The 27,598-nt window shown below is 36.3% G+C and overlaps 1 protein-coding gene across 3 annotated transcripts in view; it reads right to left on the bottom strand.

Annotated features, from left to right (window-relative positions):
- slc6a5 (solute carrier family 6 member 5) overlaps positions 1-26,637 on the bottom strand; it is a 30,905-nt gene extending 4,268 nt beyond the window's left edge. Inside the window, exons 1-16 of one of the 3 annotated variants that reach the window (XM_032561256.1) lie at positions 26,173-26,637; positions 25,990-26,096; positions 23,817-24,251; positions 22,388-22,550; positions 21,892-22,023; positions 21,574-21,747; positions 19,970-20,120; positions 18,384-18,516; positions 16,759-16,893; positions 16,556-16,659; positions 15,970-16,094; positions 15,533-15,645; positions 10,885-11,016; positions 8,560-8,659; positions 5,994-6,094; positions 2,918-3,085 (exon numbers count right to left, since the gene is read on the bottom strand). In XM_032561256.1, the coding sequence (XP_032417147.1) occupies positions 2,918-3,085; positions 5,994-6,094; positions 8,560-8,659; positions 10,885-11,016; positions 15,533-15,645; positions 15,970-16,094; positions 16,556-16,659; positions 16,759-16,893; positions 18,384-18,516; positions 19,970-20,120; positions 21,574-21,747; positions 21,892-22,023; positions 22,388-22,550; positions 23,817-24,230 (2,145 nt within the window). In that variant the 5' untranslated portion in view covers positions 24,231-24,251; positions 25,990-26,096; positions 26,173-26,637. Of the gene's footprint in view, positions 1-2,917; positions 3,086-5,993; positions 6,095-8,559; positions 8,660-10,884; positions 11,017-15,532; positions 15,646-15,969; positions 16,095-16,555; positions 16,660-16,758; positions 16,894-18,383; positions 18,517-19,969; positions 20,121-21,573; positions 21,748-21,891; positions 22,024-22,387; positions 22,551-23,816; positions 25,086-25,121; positions 25,944-25,989; positions 26,097-26,172 lie in introns of those variants that run through there. The other 2 variants (XM_032561255.1, XM_032561254.1) reach the window with 2 other exon arrangements.
- Between the last annotated feature and the right edge of the window lie 961 nt (positions 26,638-27,598).

Below are 27,598 nucleotides of genomic sequence, written 5' to 3'. Positions count from 1 at the left end.
TTAGAAAACCATACAGAGTCAGGTTTTGGTAAATCATAATGATAATATCAGTTGCAATAAATTCACATACTCCTATATTTCTCATGTGTGTGCTTCAAAAATACTCTTTGTGACTTTTAAGTGTCTTGGAAACTGAAGTTTCTGCTGCAGTTAGACTTTATCCAGCAGGCTGAATATCTTATTAATGTGTAAAGTGTGAATTTGTGACACTTGAAATATATTCATCACCAAAATTTGCTTTTCAAGCAATCCTTCCAGATATCAACTTTACACACACTTACATAAAGTTCCATTGCGCAAAATTTTGACAATATTTTGCTAATGACGCAAAAACACAATTTCGTAATCACTGTGTTTTCATGAAATAAGAAACATAATTAAAATCACACGTGAATAAGTCATTAAAAAACATGCTATATCATCATCCTCCCACCACTTCCTGTCTTCTTCTTTGTCATTTCAGACAGTAGTAACATCTAGTTGACCACATAAATCGTGTGATGCAAAAAAATATGTTCCCATTGCAGCTTTGTGATATAAACTAATAAACAGGAGATTTTACTCAATTTTCGTTTTAGCAAATTTATTTTCGTAATTTCAATTTGTGTTATTCTATGGTTAATCTAAATAGTGATTTATCTGTTCTAGTTATTGGCCCACTTCTCCTCTCACATTTCAGTTAAAATACGTCACGTCTAAATGCTACTAGCACAGACAGAAGTTACATTTCCATTAATAACATGTGCAAAAACATTGTCAATATTCCACTAATGTCAAAAAAACACAATTTCACAATAGTGGTGTTTCCATTAAATAAGAAACACAATTAAAACCACACATGATTATGTCTGTTAATGTAATAAGTCATTCAAAATGAATCATATCTAAACTAATTTTGATACGACTGAAAAACCACCTACAGCAAAAACTCCTGATCATTAAACTTGTTTTTTTTTTTTTTTTTCAAAATTGGCAAATTTATTTTCATAATTCCAATTTGCATAATTCTATGGCAAATGGAAACACATTTAGTGATGATATACTGTATTGTGCAATCCTAATACATATGCTGGCTTTCACAATTATCAATACCACTGGAACATGTCTCATGTATTTTATGGGATTTTATGTGATGGACTAAAACAAAGTAGGACTTAATTGTCAAGAGGAAGAAAAATGAGAAATGTTCTGATTTTCTTTCCAAGTGTTCTTTGTACTTGTCTCAGACCTCTGACTCAATACTTTGTAGAAGCACCACTTTCTGAAATTACTTTTGCAAATCTTGTTGAGAAGGTCTCTACAAGCTTTGCACATCTAAAAGTGGAAATTTAGCTATTTTTCTTCACAAAATAGCTCAGGCTCAATCAGTAGAAACAGTCTTTTAAAATAAACTTCAAGGACACAGACTCTCACATGGACACAGCTCTGATTTGACCAGACTCTACAGAAACAGGAATATGCTTTTATCCAAGCCACTCCATTGTAGGTCTGACTTTATGTCTGCAACAGAGAAATTTGTTCTCTCTCACAGAGGACTAAAAAAGTGTCATGACTCTGTTCTTGTAGCCCTGGTTTGGGATGTCCTGTAGATTATTCTTGGCACATTATCTAGGTTTAACCTTTATCCTTTTTCCTGTGGTACATTTGCAGCTGGTGGGACTTATGTGGACATCAACAGAGGTCTGCTTTTAAGTTCTTGTGAAGAATGAAATGTTTGGTTAGAAGGAAATTTGTGATGGCCACCTCAAGTAAAATAAAAAAACGTATTTGTTCTTTGAGGGTATATATTTGCCGTTAGCCTCTTGGACCAAGTGGAAGCTGTATTTCTACCCTAGTATTAAGACTTGTGCAGTAGAAATACTACTCAAGTAAATGTAACTGAGTAAATGTGGCTAATTACTACCCAACTCTGCAGATTGTTATATTTTATGTAAATTATCCATCCTTTGAACTTCTCCATAACTGCCTCCCTGATATGTCTGCTGAGTTTGTCTTCATATTATTTATTATACATTATTGTCATCCAACAAACTTCCAGTCTTTACAGAACGTCTGAAAATAAATCACACACAGGTGGACTGCAGGTCTACCACATAAAGATGCAATAAAGTTCAATAGGGATCAATGAATTGCATATGGAGCAATAAAAGGTGAAATTCTCAGTGGCATGTAACACCATAACAAATTGGTTCACACTCAGCTGAATTTTTGTGCAGATTCTGCATATTCTACCTATAGTGAGTTTTCTTTGGGTGTTTTTTCCAACGTTCAAGTCATTTATTACACCTTTTCAAACAGAATTAGATGTGTCACACTGAGGAGTCTAAGCTGGCAAAAATAGGTAGAATGTACAAAGGTGGAAAACAAGACAATCTAATAGTTGGTTTTGGATTAAACAGAAGGTTGTCGGAGACACAAAAGTGCAGGAATAATTTGAGGCTGATGGCTAATATTAGAATGCCAGTTTTGATGTAAAACAGCGATTGAAGTCTAAAATCGGTTGGTTGGAGGAATGTATAGAGCGTAACACGACAATCAAGAGAGAAAATGTAAGAAGGACTTAATTAATTATCTTTAGATCAGATGAGCGCTTGCATTCATGGTTAGTTTCCCAGATAACAAAAGTAATCTTGACGAAAAATCTGTAATTGATGCTTCTGTCAGCGATACTGAGAAAACAAAGCTGTTTGGACAAAAAGCCGCAATCATCATCATCCATTAATCAAAGTGTTTAAAAGAGACTCGGAAGACTCCCAGAAATATGAACGAATTAATCCTCAGCCTGCAGGCCCCCTCTCCATGCTAATGAGGGAAGGATGAGACTATTGATTTCCCAGTGTGTATGTGTGTGCGTGCGTGTGCATGTGTGTCAAAAACAATAGACAAGATCCTGCCGCAGTTTCATCTTAATTATTACCTCCACTACGGTGCCAGGGGCCAGGTGCATCTTAATGACAAACATGATGGGGATCCAGATAACCGAGCAAATAACCATGAGCCAGCCCAGAACCATGGACCAGGTGGGGTAGGTGTAGTCCTCGTACGTCATCACTTTCCACTGGTACAGACTCAGTCCCAGGATGCCCTGCACAAATAACGAACCTCTGGTTAAATTTAACCACTTGTTGGTTGTGTAAAAATGTATGGACCACCTGCATGTTGTTGTTTATATCCGGAAATTTTGCGCATGCGCTCAACACTGGAGGGCAAAAACACGATTTTTTTTTTTTTTTTTACAATGCCATTCATTGCCGCGCTGCCGCGGTAGAACAATTAGATACATGAAACCTGGAAATGTAGGTTTGATTAATTTAGTGCAGTGCGCCACAGCAAACGAAAAAATGACGCAGAGAAACCGTTAAAGAACAACTCAAACACACTGTTTTCTCTCTCGCTCTCTGTGTCGGCTACACGACACGTTGATTCGTTGCCATAGCAACTGACAACAACGCCACCAAATGTATCAGGATTCAACACCAAAAACACTCAAAACATTTTCCACACAAAGAACAGCAAATTCAGCCCGTTACAATTAAATGTTTTCAGGCTTGATGCTTATTTTGTGATTATTAATAAGTAATCGCTGTGGTAAATTTGCTATTAGCTAATCTAAGATTAGCTATCGTTGTAATTAGCTAATCTAACACAGCTGTGGTTGATTAAACACCTGATCTACCGATAATCTGTCAGAATTGTCACATCTACATGGTAAGGTTGTCAAAGTCAAGCTAGCACAGCTGAACTACTTCTCTCGCTATATTTTTTTCTTAATTAAAACTTTTTACTGACCTTGTTATCTAGTTGTCATAGTGTAGCAAAGCACTGTGTCCCTTTATCCTTTATATATCAGGCGTGCATTTAAGATTTAGCGTTTTATATTGGCAACTTAACAGCTAAAATGCTAGTCTCAATGCTAGCCATCGTTAGCCAGCAGCTAACGGCTAACAGGGTCTTGTGTGTGTGACGTCACGCTCCAAGGGCTCAATAAATATTCAAATGTTCAATCGTGGTAAACAGATCTTGTTTGCTCATAAGGTTTTATTCAAATAATTGCAGGATTTTTTGAGTCTTTTATTTTGGAGTTGAACATTTTCTGGATGATATTTAACTTTCCTTCGAATAGAAATCCCTTCATGTTCATAGAAAAGTCAGATCATGCTGAAAAATGTCAAAGAAAAAAAATTTTCAAGCATGGCAGCAAATCTACAAAGAAATAGCTGGGGGAAAAAATCAAGCTGTTGCAACAGCCCAGTGGAAGAACAGACCTCAACTTGATTGAAATGTAGTGTTGAAACCTTAAAAGAACCAAATTAATATCTTCAAACCTCAGTGAACTGAGCCAACAGAGTTAAAAAAAAAGAAAGAGTCGATCAAAATTCTTACTTAGCGACCTGAAAGGTCAAAGCAAAGCTCGGTTCAAGTTGCAGCAGCTGAAGGTGGTTTTACAGGGTATTGAATTTTGCAGTGGGCTTATTTTGCCTTTTTAGTTTTTAAAGAATGATCATGATTTAAGGAGTTGTTTTTTGCCCACATATTTTTTTAACACCAAATTCATGGTAGGTGTCAAGGCTGTTACGCAAATAAGACTATTTCTCACAAAATGAGCCAAGATTTTAGCACAAGAAATGGTTTTCAATTGTGTAGCCTTTCCTTTTAATCTATAATATGATCTAAACAACTAGATTATTGAAAAATGGATCTGAATCTTTAACTCTTTAATAGAAAAGTTGGCATGCAGGAATGTGTTCACTTCCTTTCTTTAATGTTGCTGACATTTCCTAAAATCCATGCAGTTTTTTCACATGGCTTAAACTTTTTTCTACACATGAATCCAATTCAAAACATGCGACTAAAAGCACAACAAAAACCAAAAATAAAAGTCTAAGCAGTAAACCTTTGCCTTATGTGATGCCATCAGTATGTGCGCTTTAAATCTTGTTTTTGGGAAGCTGGATTAAAATTGGATTGATTATTGATTTACAACAAAACAGGAAAAGAAATAGAAAATGGACTAATTTAATTTTCTTCTATATGTCGCTAATTATTTCTAAACCGAGACTGATTTATTTTACAGTGAGGTTTGGCTACTAGCTGAATTTAATCACTCAACAAAACATGATTAACGCGTTTTCCAAAATTAAGCTCATTCACATTTTCGATGCATATTTTTTAAATTAAATTTTTTTATGTAAACATTGGATGAAAAATGAATGAATAAATCACAAAATGTTCAACACCAATGAGTCATTTCTGGCAAGTTTCTTCTGCTGGGGGTAAAAACGGTTTCCTCTGCTCCATTTTCTTTAAACAAAAAGATGGAAGACAACAAAAAAAAATAGTTTTCATGTAATTAGTGTGTGAAAGAAAATACACAGCAATCTAGCTTAAAATATAAAAAAATAATAGAGATGAAAGACAGAAATGGATCAGTTGCAGAAAGTGAATCAACCCTCCAATGAGAGCAGCAGGATAAACATGCAGCTCCATTAGTCAGCATCACCTTTGCAGTGTTTTTTTATTATGTTTATGTAAATTAAACATATTTATGCAGGCCAAGGTCCTGCTCAGACATATTAGTAAAATCTGTGCAAGAGAATTTACATCTTCAGCTGGACAGCTCAGAGAAACGGAGGCAGATTTCAGAGAAAGTATGCATATTTTATACAGTTCAAGCAATTTTACACCTAGTTCACGATGCTTAAGTAGAACTAAATTGTAAACTGTGGTGATAGACTTCAAAATAGGTATATTTAGGTAGTTACAGAAATAAATATTTGAAGAGTTGGCTCGGCAGGAAAAGTAGGGAGGAAACCATTTTGAGCTTCAGTGTTTGAGGAGTAATTTTTCATCTGTTACAGAATGGAAATTATTGCATTTTTAAGGTGACGTATACAACGGGTTGGACTGAAAATACAAATGTCCACTAGTGGCTCTGTGTGTGTGTGTGGGTGTGGGTGTGTGTGGGAAAATGAGATGATCAAAAACAAACATACTGTCAGGATGGTTGGAGTCACAAAGGCCCAGCACACTCTCCAAAATCGGTTTGGCTGGAAACCAATCATCATTTCGATGTCCTCGCAAAACCTCTGCAGACCTGTGGAGGAGAAAAAAAAAAACAGAAAGAGATAAAATCAAAGATGAGAAATGATGGGAAGATAGAAAGTGGAAACACAGACAGTGACCTGGGTTTGATAAGTTCCCTACAAAAGGAGATCAGCAAATTTTGCATGAGTGCGTGTGTGTGTGTGGGGGGGGTGTGCGCGTGTAAAAGGAGTGTCAGATTCCTGGAGAAACTGTGAGGGAGCAGATGGCTTCATCCCTTCGTCTTTATTGACGGATAACTGTGAGTGACATGAAGAGGCAGAGTCACACAATCATTTCAATATGTCACCTGTGCTGATGCTCCGACAAACCGAGCCAAGCCTCTCGCTTGGTAACAGCCACCTGACACACACCTGAGTCCTGGGCACGTTGGCGGTTCAGACTTGGACATTACAACAGAGACCCCTTGTGGCCGCGTAGGGAATATCAGGAGACCAGCATGAAGGACAATGGGGCAAATCCCAATTTCCTCTGGAAGGCCAGCAGTAATCACAAAAGTCTCCCAGATGTAATTGGTGTCCCTGCTGAGGTGTTGGACTGTGTGAGTGTTCATGATGCCTCAGGCTGGACTAAAAACAAATAATAGGACCAAACACTGTAACACCACATGTGAGTGTGAGGCGTTCACATCGACTGGCACCACTGATAAAGATGTGTAAAAACACCAAAAACAGAGTCCTGTTGTTTTCTTGAACACTGAAGGCTTTTTGTTCTTTATTCAACCTTGAGAACATTTATTCCGTGGGAAAATAACCGATGTCACAAATATTTGTATCGCCAATAATCCCTTTAAAGGTACAGAGAATGTAACTTTTTTTTTTTAAGGTTTTTACATAATTTGCTGGTGTTATGAGACAGATAATTTGTGAAAAGATTGAACTCTTCTATCTCATCCCTGAGAAATGCACAGCCTGACCAAAAACAACCAATCAGAGCCAGGAGGCGGGTCTTAGTGATGTTGATCAATCTTCTGATTGGTTGTTTCTAGTTGGCACTGGAGAAGACAGAGGAGTTCAAATTTTTCAGGTTGTTTGATGACATATTGTCACACAATGGTGACAGTTTCAACAAAAATGTAAAGAAATATTTTTTTTATAAAAGCTACATACTGCTGCGTTAAATTAAACTTGACTTTATGTTTAGAGTTCATAACAACCATCACGTATTATCTATGTCCTAATTAGTTGATTGGAGGTGTTGATAAAGAAAAATAAAAAAATTCTGTTTTACCATCACAAACAAAAACATTTAAACTTTTCAGCCAAAAACTCTCCAGGTTACTTTTGTGTGAATCAAAGTATGATAAATATATAGAAAAGAAATTCATACTGACTGATCTGCATGGCCTCCTTGGAGGCCATGGTATTATGAAATCTTTAAATACCTAGAGCCAAATCAACATAAAAATGACTCAGCAAGATGAAAAGCTGCAGGATAACCTGAAAAAAAGAGCATAAGAGAGAAGCCAGAACTTCAGCTACAACTTTTGAATGTTACATGAAAACACTGAATGTCAACCAGTAATAACAATAACCGGAGACTTATACGTCTCATAAAATGAAATGTATTCATATTTTGAAGTATGAGCTTATGCTACTGATGTACTTTACTATAGCAACAAAAGTCCATTGTATTATTGCAGGAAAATGAGTACAACTAAAAATGCAACTCTACTACATTGAGTTTTGTCAGTTTGTCTGTTTTTTAAAGCAATTCTTAAATGTAATGATTAACTGTAAACATCATAAATCAACTATAAGAAAAAGTTGGGGTTGGTGCTGAGTATCCATTACAAATGTGAGCAAAATTTTGTTGATATTCTGAAAATATAATTTTGCAGTTGCTGTGTTTCCATTAAATGATAAACGCGACTAAAATCACGTTTGTTCACACGATAAGTCATTAAGAACCATGCAGCACAATCATCCTGCTGCCACTTCCTGTCGTCTTCTTTGTCTTTTCTGCCAGTAGTAACATCTGGTTGTTGATCACATGACTCATGTGATATGAAAGAAGTGTTTCCTTTGCAGTTTTGCAAAATATCAAAAAATGTTTTTAATTTTAAAAAATTGTGAATTTTTTTGGAAGTGGTGTGTTTCCAATAAGTAAATTTATTTTTGTGATTCCAATTTGTGCAATCATATGGTGAATGGAAACGCAGTTAGGCATGATTTTTTTTTCTGAACAAACAAGATGTTTGTTTTTTTTCAAATTTTACAGCTGATAATGAAAATACTTAAACACACACAGAGGATGTATAACGAAGAAAAAAACATGTACTGCGGTTTTGTTTTACACTAAAGCAAATACAAGATTTCATTCAAATTCACAATCTTTCATTCTACCAACAACAGTAACTGTGGAGCCTCCTGCTGAACTCTGACCTTTCAGAGTGGCTCCTTGGAGTGCAAAACCAAGAGGAGTAAGTAAAGGTCATGTTGCAGGTCATTTACTCACCATAGAGGTAGGAAATCCCAACCAGCTCAAAGATGGCAATGATAACCAAAGAATAGGAGGCTGCAAATGTGTCCACCAGCTGCAGCATGTACATCCCGTTCTTTAAAAATGCACAGACAATAAAACAAATATATATTAGTAAGATGGTTGAGCCATTAATAAACATTTTAAAAAATCTCTTTTAAATCTTGCTTTTTATTGTCCTTTCAGTTCAGTGAACACACTGCGAAAACACAAAACTAGTTTTAGTTTCTATTTTGACTTTATTTAATATAACATTACATAGAGGATCTTCAACTCAATGACAGATACCACAATACTTAAATTAAGAATAAAGAATAACCACAGATATTAACAATATTGGTTTTGTACGGAGCCCTCTAGGGGACATGGGGAATTTTTTTTCTTTTGCGTTCCCTCGCAATACTTTTGCGTTACCTCGCAAAACTTTTGCGTTCCCTCGCAAAACCTTTTGCGTTCCCTCGCAATACTGTACTGGTCAGTTATGCAGCATAATTGAATACTGCAAGCCTTTCTTACGGTGGGCGCCGTACTTTATGCTTTAATATAAGGTTATGTGAGGTATTTCCATGAATGTTAGTATCTTTTTGTGAAATATCTGAAGTTTTATATCTTTCTTTAGGATAGAAAGGCGCCACAAACCTACGATATAAACAGAAACTTTCCGTAAGTAGGAAAGAAATAAAAAAACATCCTAATTTGGACTATTTCTGAGTTATTATCACGGGTAATAAATCATCTGACAGTTTTGATTGTGTCTCTGTTGTGTTCGTAGTCTGAATGGTTTAAAGAGCTGCTTTCAGTGCCGCTCCATCTTCGCCTTAACATACATAAACATGCAGGAAAAAATAAATCGATTTTCAATCAGTGTTTTGCACCAAACAGTTTTTATTATTAACAAGTTTTTATTATTAAAAACACAACAAACTAATGATGGTAAAGGGCCGCACTGGGTTAACTCGGGGAATCTCATCTGTCCGTGTATCAATCAACTCCAAACCTTTTCTTTGTTCTGTCACAATTATCGATTTATTCCATTTTGATCATCATGCTCCAAACTTTGCAAGGACTGACCGCCCCGCTCACCGCTTCCTAATACACACACAAAGCCAGTATCCTTCCCATTCATACCTGGTGACGTCACTCCCAAGTTGACACACCTAAGTGTCAAAGCCTCCTGCTCCTGTCATATCAATAATTACTCATTTCATTCATATGGCTCTTACAGAGCCTCAGTGAAAACTTGTTTATTATTATTAACTGTTTGGTGCAAAAAACAAATTGAAAATCGATTTTTTTCCTGCATGTTTATGTCTGTTAAGGCTAAGATGGAGCTGCACTGAAAGCAGCTCTTTAAACCATTCAGACTACGAACACAATAGAGACACAATCGAAACTGTCAGATGACTTCTTACCCGCGATAATAACTCAGAAATAGTCCAAATTAGGATGTTTTTTTATTTCTTTCCTACTTACGGAAAGTTTCTGTTTATATCGTAGGTTTGTGGCGCCTTTCTATCCTAAAGAAAGATATAAAACTTCAGATATTTCACAAAAAGATACTAACATTCATGGAAAAACCTCACATAACCTTATATTAAAGCATAAAGTACGGCGCCCACCGTAAGAAAGGCTTGCAGTGTTCAATTATGCTGCATAACTGACCAGTACAGTATTGCGAGGGAACGCAAAAGTTTTGCGAGGTAACGCAAAAGTATTGCGAGGGAACGCAAAAGTTTTGCGAGGGAACGCAAAAGTATTGCGAGGTAACGCAAAAGAAAAAAAATTCCCCATGTCCCCTAGAGGGCTCCGTAGTTTTGAGTCCTACAAAGTCGAATAAATAAAAAACAAAAGTTAAATAAATATATATATAAATGTGTAAAATTCCTTAATATGGATTAAAAAATCATAGTTCCACTGGCAGAGTATTTAACTTTTAACATGGGAAAATGTATTGCTTCAAATGAAATAATAACAATTTACTTAAAACAAGTTGATATTTTTAGCTGAAAAGTTATGTGGAAATTAGTGTTATCTTATTTCATATGAATTAAGATACTTACACTAAAAAGTAAGTCAAAGTTACTTGCTAAGTTTTTGTGTTTTTGCAGTAGATATCAAAAGTAGGAACCTTTGTGAAATAATTGTTTACTTAAAACAAGCTCCTATACCTTGCTGAAAAGCTACTTGTATGTTAGTTTTGTCTTATTTCAGGTGAACTAAGATACTTACAGACCAAAATTACGTGGTACGTTTTTGTGTTTTTGCAGTGTAACCTTTCATAAGTAGAAACTATTGTCGTACCTCTGTTATCATGGGAAAGCCCAGGATGAAGAAGGAGAGGCAGCAGACCAGGGTGAAGAGCGGTTTATGTTTCCTCAAGTATTTGGGGTACTCGTCCGACACGGATGTCACGATGGTTTCGATGGTGGCAAACTGGAAACAGTTTGAGGAAGAGGAGAGTGATGAGATGAGGAAGAAGAGCAGCTCATCACGAATCTTCCCTGATCGGCTCCTTCTTCTGCAGAATCACCGGCCTGCAGCCAGCAAGTTTAACTCATTTAAATTGCGAACAGCTGCAGCTGTTAAGATTTCAGCATCTAGTGTTGTGAAGCATTTGTCTTCATTTAGCCAATAAACTCTTTTTAAAGTAATTCAATTTACTTCCAAAACAGTTAAAAAGAACATTTATATAACTCTGAGAAGGAGAAGAATACAAAAAAATAAAATAAAAATAAGACTTTGGATTACAGGGAAGAGACCCGACGTGTAGGAGTCAGCCTGGAGAAAAGCAAATATGACATAATGGTGAAAGCGCCTCTGAGCCCAGAGGAGTGCAGCGGATGAATACATAAACAGGGAAATTTAAAGAGGCTGGTGTTGTGAGGACATATGCATGAGAAGACAGCGAAAACGCACCGACGCAGAGCTGGATCTGCCACTTCCCCGTTCCTCTCCATCCTCCTGAGCTCCCAAAACTAATTTCCTGTCAACATCCCAAGCCTATTACTGCTGAGCTGCTTCCTACAACAAAGCCCGCAGCCTTCTCCTCTGAGCTGCCACTGCCAAGGCAAAATAACATCATCATTTACTGTTTCCTTTGACTTGTGTCCTAATGTGCCACTGTGGCCTCTGCTCCTCTGTTCGGCTCAGGAGCATCACAGTGCACTTAAAGGGGCTGGTGCTTTACGGGGACGTGTTTGCTCAGGATCATACTCGGAAATGCTCTGAACATTAAAAATAAAAATGAAAAACAACATGCCGGAGACTGAAGTGTTTATTTAACGAAGCTAATCCAGTAAATGAGAAAAGTAACTCGCATTTTAGTCAAACAAACAGAATAAAAAGCAGATTCTAACCAAGAACTGTTATTGCTCTATAAATTATTTTAACACCTAATCATTCATTTATTTATTTATTTACCTATTTATTTAGTAAGTATTTTAACTTACTAACTTGTTTATTTATGATTTCTTTATTTACTTATTTATTTTTCTTAACATCCCAGTTGTTTCTGTGTTTTTCTACCATATTTTTTTATATTTGAGATATACTTATTTATCATTATTTTATTAATTTATCGAGAGTTGCTATTTTTTAAGTTTCGTTGTGTTTTCTTTCATGCACAACCACTTTCTGATTCTGATTCTGACACAAACGCACGGCTAAAACCAGATACAGAACCTTTCTGTTCTTACTGTCTGATATTATTCTGTTTTAGTTGTGTTAGTATTACCAAAATGGTTTTTTTATTTATATTTGTAAACTGAAATGTAACCAGTGGATGCATTGTAAGGCTGCATCCTAAATACATCTTTCTTCCATAAACACTGTTGATTAAAACCACAATTGGGATATATCAAGGTTCAATCCTTGGGTCCCTCTTATTTAATATCTACATGCTCCTGCTAGTTTATCAGTTGCCATAGCTACGTATATGATACACAGCTCCGCAATATCACCAGCTGACTGAACCTATTCAAGCACTGAACAAATCAGTGTGTTGATGTGCCATAACTTTCGTTACCCGAACAGAAACAAAAAAAAGTAAATATTTTTTGTCAGCATGCGGCTTCTGTTATCACAACTAGAAACTAGAGATCAGGTCTGAAATCTGGGAGAAGTGATGGACTCAGACCTGAACCTTCAGAGACACATAAAGACAGTAACAAACTTGGTCTTCCATGACTTGATGATTATTTCCAGGATTAAATGTCCTAGCAAGAGCTAGAAAAAGCCATCAATGTGTTTATCTTAGCTGCAATAGGTATAATTTAAACTACTGTTTTAAAACCTTCCAGACCTCTCAGGTCTTCTGGTTCTGGTCGGCATCCCCAGTACCAGAACCAAACAGTCAGCTTCTATGCACCACAAATCTGGAACAAACTTCCAGAAAACTGCAAAACTGCTGAAACATTTAAATCAAGACTAAAAACCATTTGTTTAGAGCTGCCTTAACATTTTATTAATTCTCATTCTTATAATGATTATTGCCTCATTGTTTCCTCTGGTATGTTTTTGTCTCGTAAAGTACCTTAAACTGCCTGACATGTACTGTACCAACAAGCTAAACTTGACTTGATTTTTGTGGCATCATCAAAAAATCTAAAATAATCAGCCAAAGTGCAAGTCCGGTTCATCCCTGGGTGAAATCAATTAAAGCTGAACACCTCACGTTTATCTTTTCAAATAATTACAATAAAAAAGATGATTTCTGCATTTGAGATGAACGACTTTTGTTTTTTATTTTCTTCTTTTGTTTTCATGACACTTAAATGTCACGAGAATGATTTTAAAAATAAAGAGCATAAAGCTGATGTTTACTAATGAACATAAATGATTTTTTTTTAATGGTGAGATGTACTTTAATGCTTTTTAAAAACTTTTAGATCTAATTAGTTTGACTCTTTCTAATCACAGACAGACAGCCTTTGTTCAGCTTCCTGGAGAGTTTGAACTCTTGAGCAGACAGCCGCAGCGGGAAGCGTACATGGGTAATTATGTTAATTGGGTCAATGCCTGCAGTGTTTACACATCACTGGATGTTACCTGCAAAGTTGAAGGTTTATTCCGGAGCAAACAAGTCAGGAGACTCATGTGACTGACAGGTACGGTGATTACTTAGAGATTATTTCAAATTCTAACAATAAAAAATACTATTCTTATACTTTTCTTCTAAATTCTGTTACCTTTAATGCATTTTTTCATGTTGATAAATTTTCTGGAAATCAAAAGTTGAATGAATCATCATAATATTAGTTTAGATTTTTTTTAAATACAGTGTTTTATTATATAAACATGAAAAAAACACATTGAAAAGAAAAGATGCGAAAGCTTAAAGAAGAAATTGAATTTCAATAGACTTGAAAAGTTTTAAAAATTCTTTCTCTTATGCCGTTTGAAGTTACGATTTTCAATGTATCAACTTCTAAATTAAATTATGAGCATTTGTGCCATAGACTTGAAGAAAAATTCAATCTTTTTTTTTGTTTTTTAGAAAAAATAATAATCTGTTTTGATCCATCATCCAATGTTTCACATTTTAAAAAAATCACTAGCACTATAAAGGGAGGTGTAATAATCAGAAGATTATATTTAGTGATAAGTAGAAATGAAAAAATCTTAATAAATGTATCGTATAACTTAAGGCTAAAATAGTCATGGATTTTTACTTAACTATGTTTACTTTACTTTTGATCCCAAATTTAAAGTCCAATCTTATCACTAAACTAAAATCTCATCCTTACAAATTATTTCTACATTTTATTTTTAATATTTTTCTGTTACGTAAAAAATGACTTATTTAAGAAGCTTCTAGAAGGAGCAAAACATACGGATACCATCAAAAATTAAACATTTTATGGCTTTTACTACACTAATACTGTCTTTGGGACTAACTTCACAAAGTGTCTTTTTCAGAGTATGACTAAATGAAAGAAAATATTAATTTTACTGGAATATATAAATTTAGGGACTGTTGGTGCAAAAACAATTTTAACAAGCAGGTTTAAAAAAGATTTTAGAGATAATCTGTAATTCATAAATCCTGATGGAAGCATTTATTTTTAAAAATTTACATTGATTCTTTTTTATTTTTATTTTTAAAGGGAGTTGTAAAGAGTAGTTCATGAAATTCCTACATTTTGTATCCTTTTTTGCACAACTTTAGATGACAATATTGATATTAGTCTTAACTTTAAAGTTTGTTTGTTGTAGAGCGGGGGATTCCAAAGTGTGGCGCAGGGGCCATTTGTGGCCTTTGGAGTGATTCTGTGTGGCCACCAACTGCAGTTCAAGAATGATACAAACTTTAATTAGGGTTAGATTTTTACCAACATAATTTTCTTACAATAGAACATGTCAAGTACAACACAAAGTATTTATCTTTTTATAACCAAACTTTTATAATTAGCAGAACTACGTTTATGTCAACTTTTACTGAAAAGTCAACTTTTCTGTGCCTGAATCAGCTTTTGTTTAATTTATTAAACTTGGTTAAATATAACAAGCGTTTGGAAAGAAAGTGACGCAAATCTTTTTCTTATAAACAGAATAAATTTGTTCAATCAAGTCCAAAAGACTTAAAAAAATAAATAAAATTTCTTCTAATACAGAAGATCTGCAAAATCATTTTATCTCCAATGAATAGCATGCCTTTTCTACAAAAAAAAACACAATTAGACAACTTTAATTTGTTGATTTTATCTTATTTTCGTTATTTTTTACTTATTTTGTCCTCATTTGGCCCACATGACAAAACGTTTGGACACCCCGGCTGTAGAGTTATCACTGTAAATTACATAATGTAATCGAAAATACGACCTTTTCACACAAATTAAAATTTTTTCACACATTTATCATAGTAATTTGTTGGTTATTCTGAGGACATATAAACTGTAAGAGTGCACTATATATAATATCACATAGCAAGGTGGAAAAAAGCAGCAGTTACCATGGTATCCAGTCCAAGAGTCAGGAGCATGAGGAAGAAGATAATTGCCCAGAAAGGAGACAGAGGGAGTCTGGTCAGAGCTTCAGGATACACCACAAAGGCTATGCCTGGACCTGAAATTAAAGCATAAAAAAACATAGATATGCATGTTTTTCACACAAAATGGACACAGATGATTACAAGGTAGAGAAAAGTGAGAACACATTCTCAAAGTTCAACAAACCTTCAATTCTAACAAACATTTAACACTGGAACTGGAAAACATTTTAAATATCCAAAACAACAGAAACGATAAATAAAATTAAGCCCCAGACTGAAGATTTTTTATCATCCAGTTTTAGGTAGAAAGAGAAACTATAAATGATACAAATGGAAATTATTTATGATGCGATTAATTAATCTATTATTGCTAATTGGGACAGGCTTAGCTGTCTTACCTTCATCTGCCACTTTCTCTATTGGCACCTTCAGTTCGTGAGCCATGAAACCAATAACAGAGAAGATGACAAATCCAGCAAAAATGCTGGTTGCACTGTTGGTGCACGTCACTATGATGGTGTCCCTGAAAAAACAGAAACAAAGGAGGGAGGCCAGATGCAGCATAAGCACAAAAAAAAAAAACAAAGCATATGTTGTACTAGTAAAAGTATGTTTATATTTCAAATACATGCTAGTGCATGATATAGGTAGAACAGTGCCCTCTGGTGACACGACGAAAAACTGCGTGTGGATCTAAAATATGGTAGTACAAAAGATAAACACTAGATGGCGCACAATTTTAGAGAAAAGAAACATTTATGTTGCTTTTTCTTCTTCTGAAGGCCATCTAGTTCTGTTTATCATTTATAATCAGTAACATGTAATAAATAGGAATAGTATAAATGAAAGAAGCAGTGCACTGCAGTGGCTAAAAGTGATGTTTATTGAGACATTTCTACCACACAGACAGATACAGCATCATGCATCTGAGGTGTCAGGGTTAATAGGTCTGACAGACGCGTAGTTTACCTTTTAAGTGTTTACCTGTAGCAGTTATTGTGGAACTTATTGTAGGAGGAGAGCGTAATGAGGCCTCCCCAGGCAGCCGACAAAGAGAAGAAGATCTGAGTAGCTGCGTCTTTCCACACCTGAGAAGCAGGAGAGGAGTTAAACGAAGGCGAATTATTGGTGAAAACTGATTTTATTTTGTGTTTGGGAATTGTAATTGAGAAAGAAGCTTTATGTACCTTTGCATCGTTGAGTTTTTCCCATTTTGGCGTGATAAAGTACAGGATGCCGTCGGCGGCACCGGGGAGCGTCACTCCTCTGATCAGCAGGATGACCAGCACCACATAAGGAAATGTGGCTGTGAAATAAACCACCTGGCCACAGGGAAGAGAAGGAAACATGTGGGGAAAGTAATAAAATTAAAGAAATACAGTGAATAGAAAAACTGTTCAAAATCAAATCAACTTTTATTTGTATAGCAGATTTCAGTAACAAGGAAGTTCAAAGTGCTTTACATCATAAAAACACTAAAATCAATGAGTGAAACGTTTCCAAAGGGATGTCATTACACATTAAAAAGTTGGTTAGTGCTTCATTTATTATTAATCAAAAGCAAATATAAACAGGTGAGGTTTTAGTCTAAATGTAAAGGAATTCAGAGTTTCAGAGGTTTTATAGTTTTACAGAAGTTTGTTCCAGGTTTGTGGATTTTGGTTGATATTTAACAACATTTTGATGTTTTTAAATATTCTGTCTCATATTTCTGCATGCAAAGGACATTTTACATTGACTAAATAAAAACTAGAAAAAAGAATTTAGTCGTATTTTTTGGACCGGTTTGAACTTAGTTTACATTTGCAGTGACATTGTTTCAAAAAGAAAAAAACTTCTAACAATATAAAAGCTATTGGAGGTTTGCTAAGTTTTAAAAATTAAATCTTGAATTTTGATGGTTGGACAAAAATTAAGGTTCAAGTTGCTCAATATTTTTTTTCTGATTACAATTTATAAGCCAGATGAATTAATTTAATTAATTTGCTTATTTATTTAGAACATGATAGCATGTTCTAAATAACATGAACAAGGAATGCTAAAGGCACATATTTTTTGTACCACAATAATCTTAACAAGGTCCAAAAGGAATAAGAAGGATATTTCCAAACAAAAAAAATCTCTTATTTCTATTTTTTGAGTTTCGCTGTTGACAATTTTCTGTTTGATTTCACCAAATATTAAAGTAGTGCCCATCTGGATTGTTATATCTCCACTGTCTAGTCAAATTTCACCAGAATCACAATGTGACTCCTATAAGACAGATTTTCTCTCGGGCTCTAACATGATTACTGTAACCAACATCCTGTCAGCCGGGAGATTCGATTCACTGCAGCAGATTTAACGTGTGAGGTTGTTGCTTTTTTCCTTTATAAAGCTAATTAAGGATGTTTTTTGTTATTAAATATGAGTTTTGTGTCATTATTAGGATGTCATTTTATTCTTTAAATTGCCTGATTTACAGTGTAGATTTCACCCGGATCTAGTGTCAATTTTGGCTGTGTTGTACTGAAGCGCTTCAACCACTAGAGGGCAACATAACACAATCATTCTATCGTCACATCCTGACGAGACAACGGTGTTTGTGCTTGTATGATAAGTCAATATAGACTAATTTATAGAGAATTATACATTTTGAACAGCTAAGATGAGAAAATTGCAGCATTTTTGTAAATAAATGCCCTTAAATCACCAAAAGGGGAGAGAGATCATGTTAAATAGTTTCCTAGTTTACCTGTCCTCAGCTGTTACAGAGTAAACAGTAAAATCTAAACCAAAAATGAAAGAGTATGTTTGTTGTGTGTGTTTTTACTTTGCCTGATGACTTGATCCCTTTGGCTAACGAGGCGTAGACGATGAGCCAGGCCAGGAAGAGGCAGCCTGCCAGAGGCCAGCGGATGTCTCCAGGATATTCAATCCCTTTGGAAATATGCAACACATTGTACCTGCAGGAGTAAGGCCATGCGTTAAACTCAACCTCAACACTACTAAGCAATGTAGATACATTACATTAAAATGCCCATTATATGTTATTTACATGCAGAGTTAAAGGAAGCCACTGACTGACTTTCATCAAGTTTCTCATAAATCAGTTAAATCCAGTAATCTGGAAATGATCAAATCATAACTAAAATATGATTGATATGGTTATTGTATTTGAAAATATTGCTGAAGTCCAAACACCTTAAACCTCTTTGCAACTTAAAACCAGAAGTTTCAGTGTATTTTTGGTAAATTGTCGCTAACTGAACGAAAAAGATACTTTTCTTTTATTTTGTTTGTTTGGTTTTACGTTTACAATTCTGAAAGATTTTACTTTTTATTCTGCACCAGAATAAAAAGTTCAGGCCTTTTTACTGTGATACAGTGCAACAAATTGTCTTCAATAATGACCAAATTTCTAGTGTGTGTAGAAAATGTTTGTTAGAGAAAATTCGACAACAAATAGATCAGATGAGAAACGAGTCAGTCCAAATTGTTACCTGACAGACATTTTCCAATAGACTTAAATACACCAAAGGGTCTGCAAGGTATTGAAATATGTGACACACGTTCTATATTTTTGTCAGCTTACATTAATTGAATCCATGTAAAATTTTACTTCCACTTTCATCATCTGTAACTTCAAATCTGAATAAAGTGTCTTGATGTTTGTGGTTGTTGTAACAGGCAAAATGTGAAACTTTTCAACGAGCATAAACGATTTTAGAGCTCTGTAAATTTTCACTGACGGGTAACGTATCTAAATATCGTACTCAAGTAAGAGTAGCAATATTTTAACATATTTTTACTCAAGCAAAAGTCCAAGAAATTACTCAACTAAGAGTAAAAAACTATTCGGTAAAAAGTCTACTCAAGTGCTGAGGAACTGAACAAATTATCAGTCATTTAAAATTTAAAAATTGCATAATCAGATGGACCAAAACATAAAGTTAAGTGGAAATGTTGATATGAAACTTCTTCACTTTAAAACTGCAGGTGGTGAATTTTTGGTTAAAACATGTTTATGTTTTTCATTTAGTGGGTAGAAAATCCAGAAACTTTACTCAAGTACAAGTAGAGATACTTCATAACCAAATTACTAGAGTAAAAATACTCCTAAAAGAATTTAAAATGTAACTGGGTAAATAGTTACTACTGTGAGTTTTAGACTGAAATAAAGATTAGTTTGTGGCACAGAAAAAAGATTCAAATTAGATTTTCTGCTTATTTAGTTTTAAATTTGACAGGATTTATGTGTCAAACTGATTTTAAACAACAATATAAGAGTGAGAATCGTATAATTTAACCCTGTATTTAGTGCTTTTTCTTTCTGATAAGGTTAGGAATGAACAGACAGCAGAAACCAGACAAACTGTGCAGAGAAAGTGGAAGCGTTTTATTAGAAAACAGACTCACTTGAAGTATTCCTCACTGGGGCTGACGTAGGTCTTGTTGCCGTCCGCCGTCATGTTAAGCAGCTTTGTCAGGTTTCCCACGGCGTTGGCGGACAGACAGAAAGTGGAGTTCTTGATGGAAACGGGGTTTTTGTCCCGCAGGATGCAAGAGTCTGTTCCAATCAGAAATCAACACATTTGAACTGGCAGAGATGTGCACACAGGGCTGGAGTTTGCTTCGTTTTCACGCAGTGTAAAACGTTAATGAACAGATAGATGGGTGTGATTTGCAGGGAAAGAAAGTTTCTGCAACATGGAGTCGATGTTGTGAAGCACTGAAAGTCAGAAAAAAGTTTTGATTTATATGTTGATCCACTTTAAGAACCTTAATGCTTCCAATTTCCAATTTTATGCTTAAACTTTAGGTTTTTGCTCTATGAGATCACAATTTCTGACTGCTTTTATATACAAATGGCAATGTGTATCCAAGACAAAGTTTCATTTTAGCCTTTAACTGATAAATAAAAAAATATCCCAACCAAAAGAGTGATATCTAACAAGATTTTAAAGCACAGTGAAAATGTGTAAGAATAATTTTTTTATATGAATTTTGAAATTATGTGATGAGCAAGTTACACAGCAAAATAAATAACGGCAATAATTTGGTTTATTTAGCCTGCCATAAAGAAAGGAAAATTATCATATTCTGAATGCCAAAGTTCCAGACTAAATATTTAATTCACCAGCTAAAAACTTAATTCAGTTTACAAACTAAATATATAGCTTGTTAATTAAATATTTAGTTTGGATCTCTGATACTAATAAACATTTGAATTAAATGTTGAAAATATGACATTTTTTCACTACAGTCCAAATAATTCAAATTATTGCTGTTAATTTTTTTTACTGTGTAACTTTAAAAAGTCGTGTGCACCGAGCAAACATTGGACAAACTGCATCTAACTCATAAATAAATCTTTTTTTTTTTTTACAAAGAACCTATAGTGTTAAACAGATGTCATATGTTTATTTCGCCAGCAGAGGTCAGTGTCGGGCTCACTGCAGCACTGCAGCAGCCCAGTCCGTACAGTAAATTTGTCAAGCAAGCAGTTTTAGTGCTGAATTCACAGAATCGCTGAGGGAAAATATTACAGAAAATAATAACCAGTTTTCACGATTATTCGACGCAAAACGTTGCGAAACGTCTCGATGTTTAATTCTTGGACTTTTCTGTAAAGCAAAACGCAGTTTTATGAATAGTTTCTATAAGAATCGCGATGTTGCACACTGCTACAGCCGTGCACTGCATTTTTAAACCATTGAAACTTATAATTACTGTAGGATTTAAACCAGATTTCGTTGAAATGTTCAACTCCGAATAATTTGATGTGTTACGCGGAGGCCTCCTGTGTGTCCTCATCAGCCGACATCATTAGAGACGCACCAGACATGAGCGAGCAGCTCTTAATTTGTCACTCACTGCAGAGATCGCAGGTCAGGATTCATTATACTGCAGGACACCTCGGCTGAGGGAGTCATGACGCATTGCGCATTGTGGAGAGAGAACGAGAGGCAGAGGGGGGCTTTTGGTGAATGCGTGTGAATGTGTGAAGGTGTGTGTCTTACCTAACAGCAGCATGTCTTTGTCCTTACATTCCAGCGTGTTCCACTCATTCCTACAGTTAGCCCATGGCAGTGAGCCCTTCAACGAAGCGAACAGGTAGTACAGTGTCCAGCACATTATAATGTTATAGTATATGGCTATCAAGACAGATATTATCAACATGGCAATCCCGCAACCTAAAATAAATAAATGAGACGAAATATATACATTACTCTTTAGAAAATTTGAGAAATAGTTGTTATTATTGTTTCATTTTTTCTGATTTATTATTATTAATTTTTTTTTTAATTATTTGCTTTTTATTAGTGGCGCCAGTTTACCTTGGAGAGCGGGAATGCATTTCCAAACTGACACGGGCCCCTGGCTGGCAAACTGGCCCAGAGACACTTCCAGCAAAAAGATTGGGATCCCGGCGATGCCCAGCATGGTCAGATAGGGAATCAAAAAAGCACCTGGGGAGAGAATTACACAAATTAGAGAATAAAACCTTCAGCAGGGAGAAAAACCTGCCTCTAAATGATTAGATTAACTGAAAAGTTATCTTAAGAATGACATTCCTGTCATTAAAATGAAAATCAAGCAGATATTTTGACTGCATTTAATGTAGATAGAAGTTGGTATTTATTTTTTTCAATTTTACTAAAGTAATTTCCCAACGTTGTGTTTTAAGGCCTTGAAGCACATTTATTCCATGTTATTTTTACAAAGAAATATAAATCTTATCATTTTTTTCCCGGTTTTTATTTAATGCATGACATAAACCTCAACATAAGCTTTTAAAATCATGATTTTTTTTTTCTGTTCCTGAGCTCTTACCTCCACCATTTTGGAAGGCAAGATAAGGGAACCTCCACACATTTCCCAGTCCCACCGCGTAGCCAACCATGGACAGAATAAAATCCAGTTTATTGGACCAGTTTCCTCTGGCCTTATTCTCATCTCCCCCCTCATCGTCATCATCATCATCAACAACGTCCGCCTGAGAGGAGGAATACATATTAGATCATTCTCTACATGAAATGCAAAAATAAACTAGATTAAATCGAACCCAAAATAACCAGCCGAGTCAATTTATTCAGAAAATATATTTACAAACAAAAAGAATTGACCAAAGTGTGCAACTTGGAGAAACTGGTAGAAAATACATCGATTTAGACAATATATAACCCAGACAAAATCATAAAGAAGTCATTTTGTTTAAAAGGTATTTTAGCTTTTAAATATTTTTTGATAAAATTCATGTTTAAATGGACACAAAAATATGTTGTGTATGTCCTGTAAAAACTTAAAATTAGTATTCTATTAATTTTATGTCTTATTACGAATATTTGATCATGGGAAATTTCAAATTCATTTTCTATCTTCAGCTGCATTTATTTACAAACATCTTTCTGCCACTAAAGCACAAATTTTCGGTGCAGAGATTTAAAAAAAAAAAAAAAGTCCGACATCACGGAAAAGTAAAAATAATGAAACTGAGTCTAAATAACCTGAGTGTAAATAAAATCTAGTGTGAGCGTGGGAGAGGGATGTCCCCTCGCGACAGGTTGTGATCCGCAGACTCGTGCTCAGCGCAGCCTGTCTGGCGGGAAACACCTGGGCTGTACCAAGTCCGTCTGCTGGGATCCGGGATCACCGGCAAATACCGCGAGAGTTAGGAGTCAAATCCTGCAGTCCAACCCGCTTCTGGGGCTTTAACCGCGAGCAAAATCAATTATAACACCTTCACCGAAACAGATATGAATTTATAAAGAGGAGACGGTTATTGAAAATGTCGCCGAAGAACAGAAGAGACAACAACCTCTGCTTGACACGTATCTTTTTTGCTGACATAAGCGAGATTTAAAGTTTCGCATGCTTTAATTAGATGCACAAGGAAAGAATCATTAAAAAGAAACAATCGGCGCAAGCAAGATTACAGAATTTACACAAATTGAAGAGTTTGGTTTTGTAACACGAAGTAAATCACATTTTACTGAAACGCGTAAATAAAAAGCCCTTTAACTGACTGATCCTTACAAAAACAGCGAATTATAAAACATGAATCTCATAATCAAGTCTTTAAAACCAAATCCTCGACAATCAAGAAGCAGCACGAAGCTCCGCAAACTCTGAATGTTTGTTCTTGCCAGGGGCTTTTGCGCCCTTCAAGTCCATTCATCTTTGCGCTTCGTTTTAATCAGAAACATCCGCAGCGCACCTGCCTCCAGCAGCGCCCAGGAAACGCCTCATTTAGCAGACTTACCCCCGCTAAAGTCCCCGGCTGAACAGACGTGTTCCCATCTGTTCCCAGTATGATGGTGGTCTGGCTCATAGTCGTCCAGTTGCCCGGGGTGTTGTTTTGCTCCGCCGTGGCCCGGAGCGGGTCTCCGGCAGAATCCTTCCTGAAGGCCGAGTTGATGGCCACTGATCCCGGGACAGGAGGCGCCGGCGCGCTTTTAAACGTCCCATACTCCTTATTGGAGTCCGGTTCTCCCGGTTTATTCTCCGGGGGACAAAAAGTTTTGCTCTCGTTGCACGGACGCGGCGGCTGAGGCGCCGGGTGGTGGTGAGGGGCGTGTGGTTGGCATGGCACCGTGTTGTCCGGTTTGTTTGCCGTAAATCCCGCCGCTCCTTCCTGCTGCTGCATTGGGATGTAGCCGGCCGGCTGCTTGGCCATGTCTCTCTGCTCAGACAGATCCTGGAACATAAAAGTGACAAATCAGCGACAGGAACGGCGACGCTACGGTAGAAAGCATGAAGCCTTGAATCTGCTGCTGCTGCTGCTGCTGCTACTGCAGCTCATCTCTGCAGCTACAAAACCTTTTTTTTTTCCACAGCAGCCTTTTGATTTTGGTATATTTCACTTTCAGGAGGTGCGTTTCTGCAGCCTATGAATGCACAGTATTTGTGTGTGCGCGTTGAAGGGGGAGGAGGGCGCGTTGCCTTGCTTCTCCACTTCTCGCCTTCTGCAAGATTCTTTAATTTTACGCCCCATTTCCCCCTCATGTCATTCAGCCACACATCCACTGATTTTTATGGCCAATAGACAAGCTGCTGCGGGTCTCTGGGAGGCTCCGCTCTCCCCGCAGGCATGCGAGATCCCCGGCGTTCCAGGGCTTGAGCTGGACCCGGGGCGGCGGAATTAAAAAATGGCTCCCTGGAATTTCAGGGGGCGGGAAGAAAATCCTCCAAATGGGGAAAAAAATGTTGATTGATTAATGCTTTGTTGCGTTCATGATTAGTGAAGACGGTAACTAACTTCTTTTAGCAAAGTTTCCTCAGTATAAAAAGGAAAAAAAAGCATAAATAAATTTTAAAAAATTAAAAAAAACCCGATTTCTTTTATTGTAACCCTTTAAAGCATCTGGAAGATATAAAACAGCCTTACTGGAGCGATGACTGAAAAATAATGACGAAAAGTTTTCTGCGTTTCAGCACCACGGACAGCGCAACCGCTTCAGCTACTTTCAAAACCCGCGAAATTTACACAAAAATATTCATAAAAAAAACCTCAATCTTGATTCAACTTAACGTGCAAAAGCAAACGGAGGAGTTTCTATCCACTTACCATTGTGTGCAGAGCTCTGCGTTCAGGCTGAAAACAGCTGTAAAAAAAGAGAAAGAGAGAGGAAGAGAGGAAGAGAGGAAGAGAGGACTGGAAGCCGAAGTGGTTATTGCCGCGCAAAGCAGCAAGTGCAAAGCTTTTCTACGGCTCCGTGGGAAAGCTTGGAGCAGTTTGCGTCAGTGTAGAGCAAGGTGCCCTTCGCGTGACATTTTCTTGATAATAGGAGTTTGATAAATCATTAGGCTTGGATTCGGGTTTTTTAAAGGGGACTAGCCGAGCCAAAGCGACGGGGGGCGCGTTTGTGCGTGCGTGAATTGTATGTGTTCTGATTACGCACGTTGCATGCGTGAGCGCTGCGCGGACATCGTTGAAGCTGATTAATACACTCGTGACTACGGATGTGCAGCTTCCACGCGTGCATTGACACATCCCACATGATCACGGGGAACCAGACTGGGACGGAAAATATGGGTTCATGCTGGAGTTTTAAATCTATGCTGAGATATAATCTCGATTAAGGCCTTTGGCAGTAATAAAGTTTGGTTTTTTTATGCCTTCCGCACCAAATGGAAATAGATTCATTAAAAAAGAGAAGAGTTAAGGAAGAAAAAGTTGAAACTTTTGCTTTTAAGTATCTAATTCGGGGGAAATCGAGGGTTAAGTTGAGCTAAAAATGACCTGAACTATAAATAGTTTTTCTTTCTTCCCCCAGCTAGTCGGTTTTACGCACAGCGCGCATGAGGCGAGATGCGTCACCAATAGAAGCATTGATCAAGTTTAACAAAAAAAAAAAAAAAAGCGGGCAAAGTCTATACAGAGCTACTCATTTGTTAAAGTCTTGCGCAGGAAGAAGCTTGTTTTATGAACTCACACGCGTCAGGAGGACCCGGAGCCAACCACTGGAGCCTCCACTGGAAGCAGTGACAGCTGATTCCAAAACACTGCATTGCGCATAACATTGTCCTGCTCTTTCTGTTACTGGAGGATGCAAAGAAAAAAAAAAGTCAGGAGGCTGGTTGTGATGTCTTTATGTCTCCTTTGTCTTATCACTTACAAAGAAATCATGAGGCCTCGTCTCCTCTTCTAGTCACGAGAACAGCAGGCCGCCATAAAGTGAAACTGCAGACACTAAAGGAAAATGAACTCCGTAAAATTAACTCGTTATATTGAGACACAAAGCTAAATTATTTATTTTCACTCATCACTCATCTCGGGTCAAACTGCTCAGACGTTTCTGTTTAATTTGTTCTAATTGTCTTTGGGTCAGATCACATTTCATCCTTCCCTACAGATAATCATATTTCCTACATTTTCGTACAACACTCTATGAACAGATCATGGAAAACTACTTTATATTCTCAGTTGTCAGGGTAGATGCGACACGTCAATGTTTTGAGCTCCAATTTGACGCAGTTGCCATGACGCAGAGAGCTGTCTGCTATTCCCAGACGGCTCCATTTCGTACTCGAAACAGTTTGGTACGAAACAACTACACTGGGGGGAAAAAAAAGATAATGCAGCTCCAAATGTAAAAATAAATGTGATAATTGGCCACAATTATTAAATTTTACTCAAGTTTTCAATATTATTCAAGTTAATTTATTAAGTTGTAAAGGTAAACAAATAAAAACAATAGACCGATAAACACATTCTCTCTCTTTACAGTGTACAAATAAAGAGGTTCAAAAAGGCGAGTCCAAATGGTTAAACCAATCAGAGGAGGCGGTTGCCCAGGGCGGCAAAAAGGGGGAGGGGAAGTTTCTAGAAAAGAAAGATAATCTTATTTTTATTCTCCCGTTTGCAAGCACTCCACTGTAAAAAGAATAGAGCTCCAATTTTTAAAAAAAGTCAATTTGCTCCATGTAACTCATTTCAATTTGTCAAACTTACTTTGTTTAACATGACAACTTAAGAAATTTTAAATATTTATATTTTCTTGAATAAATTTAATTTGATAACATAACTTTTTTAAAAGTTGGATCACCTTGTTTTCTTTTTTCAGTGATGTATGAATCTGAAGTAAGTTTCTCTGGGGAATCCTGGGAAACTGGATTCTGCTGGTGTGGAAAGATCTGATAATTGTTCTCATGTTAATCGTTTGTGGTGTCAAAGGAGCAGCTTTCCACAACACCATCCTGCAACAATCACCTATCAAACCAACAATTCCTGCTCAATTCGCCTCAATCTTGCTCCAGAATATTTCTTTTTTTGTCTTTTTCCTATTTCTGTAAACAAACCACTTGCAGCATTTGTTTAAACTATGAAATATGTGTTTGTTTCATATATTTTCATATTTCACAAATAATTTCATATTATTTTCTGAAAATGTTATCAGTTTTGATTGAAATATGAGGGAATGTGGCCCTTGATCCAACTACAATAAATCTAAGCGACTTCGAAACAGTGAGCTATTAAACGACCAAACTGCAAAAGTATGAAATGAGGAAAGAAAATAGAGCGTCAGTTAGAAGTCTTTAATA

The sequence above is a fragment of the Xiphophorus hellerii genome, chromosome 4 (assembly GCF_003331165.1).
Source record: "Xiphophorus hellerii strain 12219 chromosome 4, Xiphophorus_hellerii-4.1, whole genome shotgun sequence".
NCBI classification, from domain to species: domain Eukaryota; kingdom Metazoa; phylum Chordata; class Actinopteri; order Cyprinodontiformes; family Poeciliidae; genus Xiphophorus; species Xiphophorus hellerii.
The sequence above is the reverse complement of the archived record's forward strand: the minus strand, read 5'-3'. Positions and strand labels throughout refer to the sequence as shown.